The 11,569-nt window shown below is 37.5% G+C and overlaps 1 protein-coding gene across 1 annotated transcript; it reads left to right on the top strand.

Moving 5' to 3' along the window:
* The first annotated feature begins 281 nt into the window (after positions 1 to 281).
* On the top strand, positions 282 to 11,531 carry LOC141908578 (ubiquitin carboxyl-terminal hydrolase 48-like). The gene is made up of 25 exons (XM_074798673.1): positions 282 to 573; positions 845 to 965; positions 1,973 to 2,265; positions 2,367 to 2,424; positions 2,849 to 2,973; positions 3,362 to 3,486; positions 3,692 to 3,809; positions 4,093 to 4,175; positions 4,556 to 4,753; positions 5,048 to 5,179; positions 5,269 to 5,387; positions 5,557 to 5,632; positions 5,853 to 5,958; positions 6,051 to 6,099; positions 6,183 to 6,232; positions 6,480 to 6,596; positions 6,885 to 6,982; positions 7,343 to 7,612; positions 7,741 to 7,865; positions 8,051 to 8,226; positions 8,408 to 8,524; positions 8,874 to 8,992; positions 9,505 to 9,965; positions 10,318 to 10,366; positions 10,504 to 11,531. The coding sequence occupies exons 1-25, from the start codon at positions 428 to 430 to the stop codon at positions 10,560 to 10,562; spliced, it is 3,390 nt and encodes a 1,129-aa protein (XP_074654774.1). The 5' UTR covers positions 282 to 427; the 3' UTR covers positions 10,563 to 11,531.
* Positions 11,532 to 11,569: the final 38 nt, after the last annotated feature.

Here is an 11,569-nt window from a genome sequence, read left to right as displayed (position 1 = left end):
TACATTCAATCATCGATCGTAAAAATACCGAAACAATTCGTTGTTAAATATAGATAATCATTTCTATAACTGCACGGAGTTCGATGGTTTCGCTATCTTTAAACATCCCCAAACCGGGCCCCAAACAACCACTTTTTATAAAATGATTTTCTCCGTGATTTATACAGAGTGTATATAGGCATTAAGGCTCAATACAATATTGAATTGAATTCGTCCATTAGTCAATATATAAAATTGAATTGGTACCATGTTTAGAGAAAGATCCAGGCGACATGCTTCACTTTGGAAAGGATGAAAGTTTTTTGAAATTGAGATAATTGGGATTATTGAATTAATAATAATCTGATAATTCGCGGTGCCGTTAATTAGTGAAGTGTGAAGGTATTTGAATGATATATTCACTGGTGTTCGGTGTATCTGTTCGGGGATGGCGCCTTCGAAGGACAAACCGATACAACGGGAGAAACAAGCTTGGGAATGGGCGAAATCGACCGAACCCGAAAACATTTCAGAACAACACGTATTAACAGCGTACCGATTGACTGTATCATCCTGTACTCACGTTACTAATCGGTAATTATATTGTTTATTTATCCGTTATAAGGTTCTGATAGACAATTGGCTGTTGTATCAGTATCCAGGCGGTCAATACACTGCATCAATCATCATCACAATACCAGTGCAGTCAAATACAAAGCTGTTTTATCCTCTGTCAATCGATGTTTATATTTTCAAGTGAGATTTAGAAAAAGTATTTTATAAGAGTTTTAAAATTGGAAAACATGAAAGGTGAGTTCCAGGCTCATTAGTATATAGAAATGTTTTTATTATTTCATTATTTAAGTCGTAATTGTCGTGGAAATCCTAAATGTTTGCTCGGTATCGGAGAACGTGATTGGTTACAAGATCGACCTGATTCATCGTGGCACGATATCGAAGATCCGGAACTAGAACGACGTTCGCAGGTCTGTGTCGTGTGAACAATCATTGTTTATAAGAGAAAACCATCAAAAACATCCAACCATAGTCTACTGTACTAACGATGTACCACTGACAAACCTGGTTAATACATCAAATTGATGTAGTCTTTGAATAGTAACATTCCCTTCCTTTCTCAGCAATCGTTCACAATATTTAAATCTAAGGGTAATGCTCACAGTGCCCACAATGAAAGGATATTTAATCTCTATCCCTTTAGATTATAGGGGCCTATGCAGATTGAATTCTGCCTCCATGCAATGCCTCAGTAAATACCAGCCTCTCAAGTCTGTTTATGAATTAGTGTCAAGGTCACTTCACAAGCTGCAGCCTATATAAGCTTAGTTCTGATTGGCTGGCTTGTTACTATCCAAGCCATTCACAGTCACCTGACCTAGGGTAAGGGTTAGCTGGCAGTCCTGAGTGGCTGTGATGTCACTGGTCACCTGACCTAGGGTTAGGGTTAGCTGGCAGTCCTGAGTGGCTGTGATGTCACTGGTCAGCTGACCTAGGGTTAGGGTTAGCTGGCAGTCCTGAGTGGCTGTGATGTCACCGGTCACCTGACCTAGGGTTAGGGTTAGCCGGCAGTCATGAGTGGCTGTGATGTCACTGGTCACCTGACCTAGGGTTAGGGTTAGCTGGCAGTCCTGAGTGGCTGTGATGTCACTGGTCACCTGACCTAGGGTTAGGGTTAGCCGGCAGTCATGAGTTCCTGTGATGTCACTGGTCAGCTGACCTAGGGTATAATAAGAAGTAGTATAGGAAGATAAGACTGTAAAATTAGATGCTGGTGAATGTAAAAGATAACTGTCCTTAATGGCCAGAAGCCCATAATACACTCACAAGTTACAGCATATAAACATTGAAAACATTCCAACGATCCTGCATCAAATTGAATTCATCATAAATACATATACTTTAATTTAATCATATTGACAAATGAGATGATAATTTGTTAAAGCAATTTTAAAAGATTCATTGTTATTCTATTCAGGGGTCATTTGTTGGATTGAAGAATTTAGGAGCGACGTGTTATGTGAATACGCTGCTTCAGGTCTGGTTTCACAACATTGAATTTCGAGCTGTCATATACAAGTACTACGATAAACCAACTGCATCTCTCTGCCCAGCTGCAACTCTCTACCCAGCTGCAACTCTCTGCCCAGCTGCAACTGTCTGCCCAGCGGCGTCTGTCTACCCAGGGTCGACATCTGAATTGAACTTACCGACGTCTATTTTGGGAAATTTGCAGTATGTGTTTGCTTTACTGCAGGACAGTAAACGCCGGTAAGCTCAACTTCCACCAGGCTTTCTATTTAGTCTTAGTTTAATTTTGTGTTATATTTGATAAAACTTACTTAGATTTTATGTTTTCAAATTTGTTACAGATTCATTGATCCAACTCCATTCATTCAGTCAATGGGTTTGAATACAACTCAACAGCAGGTATGTATGTACATCATGGTCACTGTTCACATCTACTGAGTACAATCATCGAGTTGGGGGAACCAATGCATGACTTTGATGAATTTAGAAATATTTTTTTCTGAATTTGCAGGCTCTATAAGCTCGTTAAACTTCCTAAGTAAAACACAAGCTGATTTCATCATTTCAAAAGTTTGATCTGATGAAATCTGTCATAGTAGTGTTTTACTATGGATGTTAGATCTCTGAAACTCTCTTACATTATAAGATTGTGATTAAAATTCATTCGGGAAACCATTTATTATTGTCAAAGCCATATGAGCGAAATGCGCATTTCTAGAGCCTAAATATGAGCGCTGATTTTCCTTAGGAATGGTTACATTTTCTGCTCACTGCTTTGTTTGTCGATAATTGTGATGACTTCTTTGCATTTCTAAACTAACAGGATGCGCAAGAATTTTCGAAGTTGTTCATGTCACTTCTGCAGGAGACCCTACAGTGTCAAGCAGATCCCGAACTGCAGAATTTCGTTCAATCACAGTTTTGCGGAGAATATGCGTATTTTACGCAGTAAGTTTCTAACAGATAAGTCTAAATCCACAGGGTCGGATCCAAGAGGGGGTGCTCTTTGCTATTTTTCCCCGAGAAAATTCTTAAGAATTAATCTCATTTTCATGCATTCTGAGTATTTTTAAGCACAGTTTAATCACGTATATGTGCCTTGTACTTGGAAATGTAACGTTGCAAAAGAAACTTAGTATGCTTAATACAAAAGACATTTTCCAAAGGGGGTTGATCTAGTCCCCCAACACACCTCCCTGGATCCACCCCTGGTCCTAGTCGAATTTCAAAAATCAGTTTGTTTTATTCAATGATGCCAATGCATGCAATCTTTACATCTACTGAAAAGCTTCATCAATTCTTAAACGTAGTATGATTATTTTACTTTCCGAATTAGATGTCAGACTTGTAAGTCCGTTAAACTGCGGCCTTCAAACTTCTATGAACTGGATTTGAATATAAAAGGACACAAAGATATCAATCAGTGTTTGGGAGAATTTCTGAGAGAAGAGAAACTGGAAGGTATGCGTTCGATTTCATTTTTGGCGGCATTCATTGAACACAATCATATTTTTTTCAGTTACAACTATGATTCTTTGAATTGAAAATTGTGACTGAATGAATTTTAGTTTTGAGTCTGTATATGTAAGATATATAGGGCCTACGCATTCGTAAGGTTGTTATATTTCTAGATTCATAGAAAGTATAATTTCTCATTACATTTTAGATGACAACCGATACATGTGTGAAACATGCTGTAAGAAACAGAATGCCGTCAGAAAGATTGTATTGAAACAATTACCAAAGATACTTAATCTACAGTTGCTAAGATTCGTATTTGACAGGTGAAATATCTTACTGCCTTCATAGATGGTAAAGTAGAATTCGCCAATAAGGCCTCAATGGGGACACAGGGCATTGAATATTGAAATTCTCAAATGGTTGAGCATTTGAGATCTTTTTCCAAATGAGCATGGTATCCCTGAGCGCCATGTTTCAATAGATATTAAGGATAAATAAAATGTAAGCATCTGCGTTGTTGTACTGTTGGACTTTAAACAGGAAATATCGCGTTAGTCGCTTGTTGATGTTGTGTCTGTGTTACAGGGATTAGATCGTATTTTGCAGGAACACTGGACAGAAAAAAAAATTAAGCAATTTCATTCAGTTTCCGGAAGAACTCGATATGGGAATATATATAACTGATTCAGGTAAGCATAAATATGGACGAAATTGATCTTTTGCTGTTATAAATCACTACTGCCACAGACGTCTGATACATGTTTTCTCGTTACGGCTTCAGGGTGGCCACTGACCTCAAAAACTCAGGGAATCAGAAAAAAAGGGAAAACTCTGAGAATATGACAACTTTTGCAAAAAAAACCTTGAAAAACTTCAGGATTTTGGATACGTTGTTATAATTGTAACATCTTAAACCAAGAAATTTCTCAGCTTCACCTGCCACAGATTCATTCAGGGGATTTTATGTCGTGATATAGAAAAATCAGAGTATTTGTAAAACTGATGGAAACTGGTCACTCTATATTCATGATGAAGATAGTTTTATTTTATATTGAATTGTATTGATTAGATAAAGCTGGACAGTATGTGTATGAACTACAGGCCGTTCTAATACATCGTGGCCCGACTGCTTATAGCGGACATTACATCGCTCATATTCGCGCTGCCGACAAACTGAAATCCTGGTATAAATTCAACGACGAAGACATCGAGAAAATGAAAGGCAAAGATTTACATCTCGGATGCGAAGATGAAATACAGATCATAGGTAATAACTGTTACTGTAGTTAATGTTTGAATTACGGGGCTCAACAGGGGCAGATCTAGGAAAATATCTTTACACAAAAGGACAGCAGGGGTGCAGACTCCCAATACAACACTTAGATCCACACCTGGTTCAGTCTCCTTTTTCAGGCTCCTATAACCTGGCAATATCGTAAAAATACCCGTCGTAATTTAAGAAGTCAATGGATATTCTTCAGTTGCGATCTTTTCAAATCTAAAATGATAAAGACCGCATTAGGATAAATAATTGAGCGGAAATGTAACTTTTAAACATTAGATGATGATAGTGCGGTATCAATGACAGCATCTGCTGAGTCAACATCAACAAAAGGTAAAAAGCAGAAAGTGCCAAAAGGTTGCCATACATCTAAAAACGCGTACATGTTGGTTTACAAGCTGAGAAATTCAGGTAATTTGAATATTTGTTTGTTTTTTTCATTTGTGTCTCAACTGGAATATTGTGAGTTAGATCGACTGAAACTGTTGTGTTTCTATCAGATAATAGTGCAAGATATGAAGAGGCAATTGAGCCAATTTTACCACAACGACTGCAAGAGCTTGTGGCACGTGATAATGTTAAATTTGAAGAATGGATCAAAGAAATGGTTAAGATGAGGGTAAGAATATTCCTTTTGGTGTAGGGACGATTCCCTCTATGTACATTTCCTTCCGGCAATTTAAACATCAACTCTCAACGTCAAATTAAGATGACACAACGCCCTTTGTAAGTTTTGCAGTTTTATTCATAACATTTCACACATTCGAATGAATTCGTTTTCATTTTAGGATGAAAATATTTCCTGTGGTAAAATAAAACAGGAAGAAATGAGGAAATTGTTTGATTTGATGCAGCCTCAAGATGGTAAGTTTGCGTTATATCAACTTCCGATCTTACCCCGTGTGTTTGGGGGATTTTAAGGAGACATGGATAGATTTCTCATAACTTGCATAAGTTATCTATGACATTCTTACCTAAGTTCTTATGTGCTGATTATAAATTTGATGGGGCTGTGTGGTAAGATGTCTACCAGCGCAAAGTAGTGATGAATCATGTTACAGATCAATTATTTCGATATTTATAGATGCTAGTGGTGAATGGATAAGTCAGGACTGGCTGAGTAAATTTTTAGCGGACACCATCACGCTTAAAACTATTCAAAATATAGAATTCCTTTGCATCCACAACAAGTATGTATGTTGTCGGCGGAAATGTATATTCTCATGATGAGTCGATATGAAAAATATAGGAGAATTTAAGAATTTAAACTGTTTTTAATCAGATTGGATCCGGATAAGGTGGGAAAACTGAAGTGGATCAATAAACAAGCTGTATGTTATATGAATTGTTAATGGTTATTATTCACTCCTGACGCTTGATGCAAAACTTACGCTATAATTTGTCATTTTTTCAGGCAGATCTCATATATGCCAAGCATAAAAGCATCGGTCCACGGTTAGACAGGTCAGTGCGAATACCAATCTTTCCATATTTGCTTTTTGCAAACCTTTCTACTGAACTTAATTCAAAAAGATCAAGTAGAGCTTTTGTTCCCTCTTTGATTTCAGTAATCAATGTCACGATAACTTGAAATGAATAACGTTGATCTATTATTTAAAATAAAAATGATTTAACCGTTATTTTATCATAGATAGAAGGCAGACCTTAGCATCGAATTAAAGAATTAAACGACCTATTTTATATTAAACAGTGAATCGTTGTGTTGGGATTGTGTACGTCAGAGATGTCATTCAATTCGCCTCAAAGTGCGCATTGCTGAAGATCAACTTTTCTTCAACGGAGCATTAAAAGCTGATGTTGATCCAAGGTACACACGACTGTCGTACAGTAATGATTTACTTCATGCCACACGTTCAGAATTTCTTTTTAATCCTCAACCAGATGAGCAAATAGTTAATGGCATTTCAGTTATTGCCTATTCTTGAAGATATCAAATTCAAGATGGCTTTCTAGTGGCATTTTTGGCCAATTTTACAAGTTGTATATAACACTGTATATAAGCACTAAATATTGGCCTGATACATGTGACTAATTTCTTGGATTTCTTCACTCAAAGAAAACAGTAAGTGAAAACACAAATATATATATTTTATAGTGAGGCACAATATTGGGTTGGTAAGATGTCCCTGCGACAGTGGAAGAAATTGGCATCGGAGAATGTATCTTCTGAATTTGAAGTTAATGGTAAAAAAGGTTAGTAAAATGATTCATCAACATCCCTGATTGTATACTGTTTAACCCTTTCACTCCTAGGTGCACACGTCCTGTACCTGTTTAACCCTTTCACTCCTAGGTGCACACGCCCTGTACCTGTTTAACCCTTTCACTCCTAGGTGCACACGCCCTATACCTGATGGTGTTTACTTATTTTTGATGATGCGTGTTTGTGGTGATGCCTATACAACTGGATATGAACTATAATGAAAGCAGACAGTCTTCTACTAATCAATAAACGCCTATGTACTAGCACACTTATATTGCTGGCGATAGCTCTTGAAAATACTCGAGAAAAAGACCTGTGAGGCTCAGAAAAGTTATAATTCGATATGATAGATATTTCAGATGATGGTCCTGATGTGCATCAAGAGCTTACTACGACTCAACCGAGCAGTACCTGTGATAAAACGTTAGAATCAAAATCCTGTTTGCTAGAAAATGATCAAACTAATCGAGCGATTGAGACAGTCGCGCATTCATCTAGTGATCTCGGAACTGAAAATGGGAAATCTGTTGAAGATGGTTGTGTCGCTAAGGAGGTGCAAAAGAGTGCGGAGGAAGTCGGGAATGAAATCGCATTTAATGAAGATCTTCTTTGTATCCACAGTAAGCAGCTACTATTATTGATATGATATCGATGGGGATTAAAGATTTCAAGATATACATCAATAGCGAGATTTTTTTATTCTAACAGTTAATTTTGTTTATTACACAACTAATTCTATCTTCTTCAGGAAATCTAACGTCAGATACGAACTGTCGTCGTCTGGTTTCATTGGAAGTCTGGACGCGATTAAATGTTTATTTTCCAGCTGCTCCACAATTTACGAATAATGATAATGTTTGCAAATTATGTCAGGTTAGTATAGATTATTCGTTTTGGAAAATTGAAAAATCACCCATGAAATACTTGGGAAAAACTTGGGAATTTTGCTGTAATTATGGGAGCAATGTACTATTAAAACATTTATAAGATGATTGTATGATATTCGTATGATTGTGTTGTTTTGTCGTTTTAACAATGATTGTGTTTATGATCTTCAGGATTGCGATATGGAAGAAGCTGCTCTTCGCGAGTGTCACATTCAAATAGCTGGTGAAATGAAAGCTGAATTATCCGACTTGTTCCACAATCGAGGTCGACCCAACTTGAACACCTCCGTTGATCAGTTGTACATAGTCACAAAATCGTTCATCGACCAGTGGCGCAAGTTCCTTAAGTAAGTCATCAGATTCATCATTGAAATCTCGAAAAAAGAATCATTTTTAGCCAACTAAGGCCTTTAGTCGCTGCAGGTGTCCGAACAATCATCCGTAGATGGAGTTTGTCTAGATATTTGGTTTATACGTGCATCTACCCTAGACAACATGCTTTACAAATTATCATCTGTTCTGTTTTAGGAATCCAAGTCGTTGCGATCCAGTTTTGTCTGTGATAAATGAAGTGTTACTCTGCTCGCACGCTAAACTGATAGCAGATCCTATGCAGCCAAACCATGACTTGCCAAATGTACAGCAGTAAGTTATAACTAGTGCCAGATCACTGTTTTGAACTCCGAAAGTTATAATCAAACTTGCGGAAATCTTCTTGCGTGATTGTCATGGAACCACGTGGGTCGTAGTAATTTTGGAAGCCTGTTTAATTCCTCTTCAAAATGTCTTTAAATTTGTATCATAAGCTGTAGTTTCCTATAATCACAAACATTTCCAGATTTCCAGTCGCGATTCTCTATTATTTCACTTCAGTTGCCTTGTCTATTCTATATTTGGATGATTGATTGTTGCATGATTCAAGTACTGTTTTCGTTCACCCTGTTTAAAAGCTCGCTGGTTTCAGGTCTCTATATTGTTATTTCTTATTTTACAGAATGTGTTTTCTGTATGAAACTGAATGGAAAATACTAGAACGTCAGGTTTCCGTTGATAAAACCATCTCATTGTTAGCGATACGGGATAACGGATCTGTAACAGTAGTAACAGACCCTGGTGAGTTTCATCTATTAATGTAAGCAGTTTTAGAAAAGATGTGGGTCTTTGGGTGTTTGATTGGCCCAATAAGAATTATGTAAATGTGACCAACCATCGAACTATATCCGCAGTTCCATTGAATCAAGCCCTCTATTTCATTCCCTACATGTGTGGTAGGTTTGTGAAGGGATACTCCTAATAGACATACAGTCAACTCATCACATCCAGAAGAGTGACAACATCCCTATTTTAGGATCGAATGAGAAATTCAAGATGGATACCATCCGCATATGTGCCACTGCCATATACTGATTACCCCGAGTTCAGTCTATTAGATCTTATTTAGGTGATGTCACAGCATGTCGTTATGTCTCTGTCAAAAGCTTTCTGAATTAAACTCATGATTGACTGCTATTTTGACGGACCGTATGATGCCTGTGAATGACATCACTGTGACTTCAGTGAATAAAGTCTAATGTTAAATGTGGCTTTAACCAGAAATATATGACATTCTCTTCACACTGTTACAGAGACATGCGGAGAGTGTATCGCAACTCGAATAAACGCCGAAGAACTTTCAAAACGAGATTTCACGAATAAACGCATTTTCATCCAGAAAGTTCTCAATGATACCGACACCAGTAATAAACATACCGTTCATTCTACGTTAACACCGGACGACACGGCCGAATTTCAACTCGGTATTCCGGCGAAGAGACGTAAAATGGATACGGATTCGTCGCCGCTTGACGTCAACAATGCGTCCGCCGGCAACATTCGTCGTAGTTCTCGACATCGGAAAGTACGCGGCGAGAAAGAAGTGATCGTATCGTCGAATTTAACGTTACGAGATTTAAAACTGCAACTGATGAAACTGTTTTCAGTCGCGCCGTTCGATCAGCATCTGTATCTCGACGACCGGCGTTTAACGGATGAATCAGCAACTCTACACAATCTCGGCATTCTACCCGATTGTGTTCTTAAATTGAAGGTATGTTTTCATTCTTACAGCAATTCACCAGTACACACGTTGGCAAGCAACTTTCAATTTACCTCTTTAAGTTATGAAAATGTGTGAAAAATTCAAGAAAAGTCTGGCAAAATATTACGATCCTTTTCATGCCATATACTGCGGAACACATAATCTGTGCACAAGCTGTGCTTAAAAGCTAAGGAAGGTTATTTTAATACGTCCACATTGTGATCAGTTACTGCTAATGTTATCCTACGCACTTAGACATGGGAAAAAAAGTGATTGTAAAGATGTAAAGAAATGTCACAAAATTTAAGAGTTAGTCAAACTAATGACTACTAAACGTTTCTTGGTTTTCTGTATTTTCAAGGTTGATGAACCGACAGAAACAGCACTTTTATACGCTGATGTGATCACATGTAAGTACCAAATAGTCGATGAGACATCTCTGCTGTTTTTGGGTGCTGTCTTACACAAAATGATTCCAAATGGCTAGAATAGAAACTAGTCTAGTGCACATTTCTGTGATCTTATTTTGTCATTCTCTGAATTTCAGCCACACAGCCCGAGGAAGGATTTAAAGGCACAGGACTAATCACGACATCAACATCGTGATAACATCGTCTTATCGTTTTGTGATGGCATTCGTTTTGAAAAACTGTTTAATGAGCTGTTTAACATCATATCTAAACTACTGCGGTAATTCTAGTTAAACGCATCAATCACGATTCATTTGAAGTGTTTGTGTTCACATAACTGGACACCGCTTATTCCAGATCATTTTGGATTGATTGAATTAATCCAGTGTAAAAGATTATTAAACAACATTATGGATAATGTTTGGATTATGTCAAAATGTGGCTGAAGAAGATCTGCATTAAGCAGGGTCAACTGTATATACATTTATATCATGGACGAAAAAATCTCAAGTTACGGTTTGTGCATTTATATACATTGTAATTAGAATATTCCATGAAAGAAAGTTCCCAATTAGTAGGTGGAACGCTGTGTTCTTGTGAGGTTGAATTATTCGAATTCAGTAGACTCCGCTTGTCTTGGAGAAGCAGAATTTGGCTTGTCTCAGAAGCTACATTATACACTTACACTTCTTTTACTCTGGTTACGCTGTCTACACTACGCTCAAAACAAGGGTTCAATGCATTTTCCTTCTTGAAAAAGTTTACTCCGCATTAAACCTGCGTTTGTATCCGACTCTGCATTCTCTCTAGAGTAAACAGTAAACCAGTGTTCAATGCAGCGTTCAAACGCCACGATTAACCTTGAACTTGAACCACAGATGTGGATTCGTACTGACTGAAGCTGAGTTAAGTGTAGACGCTGCTAGTCGCTGAGAACATCAAACCCCGGGTTCAATGAACTAGTGTAGATGTAACTAGAATAAATAGATCGGTCCCACAAGAACCGAGGCAATTGGAGTCTTTTTCAATGGAATTACTTAGCCACAGATGTGGAACTTGGTTCAGTTGTAAGAGCCACTGGCTTCTACTCAGTTTCTTTATTAACTGTATTGTAATATATATGGTCTGAAATAAATAATGTTGTAGTTTTTCAATAAAAGACATGATGGCATGAAGTACATGCTGGGTTTGAACCTTAATCTG

The sequence above is a fragment of the Tubulanus polymorphus genome, chromosome 7 (assembly GCF_964204645.1).
Source record: "Tubulanus polymorphus chromosome 7, tnTubPoly1.2, whole genome shotgun sequence".
NCBI lineage: Eukaryota > Metazoa > Nemertea > Palaeonemertea > Tubulaniformes > Tubulanidae > Tubulanus > Tubulanus polymorphus.
Note: the sequence above shows the minus strand (reverse complement) of the source record. Positions and strands in the feature narration are given on the sequence as shown.

Coding starts and splice junctions, on each gene's coding strand:
- LOC141908578 (XM_074798673.1), top strand. CDS start 428: ATGGCGCCTTCGAAGGACAAACCGATACAACGGGAGAAACAAGCTTGG. Junction 5,388..5,556: donor AAGAAATGGTTAAGATGAGG/GTAAGAATATTC, acceptor TTTTCATTTTAG/GATGAAAATATTTCCTGTGG. Junction 6,983..7,342: donor TGAAGTTAATGGTAAAAAAG/GTTAGTAAAATG, acceptor TCGATATGATAG/ATATTTCAGATGATGGTCCT.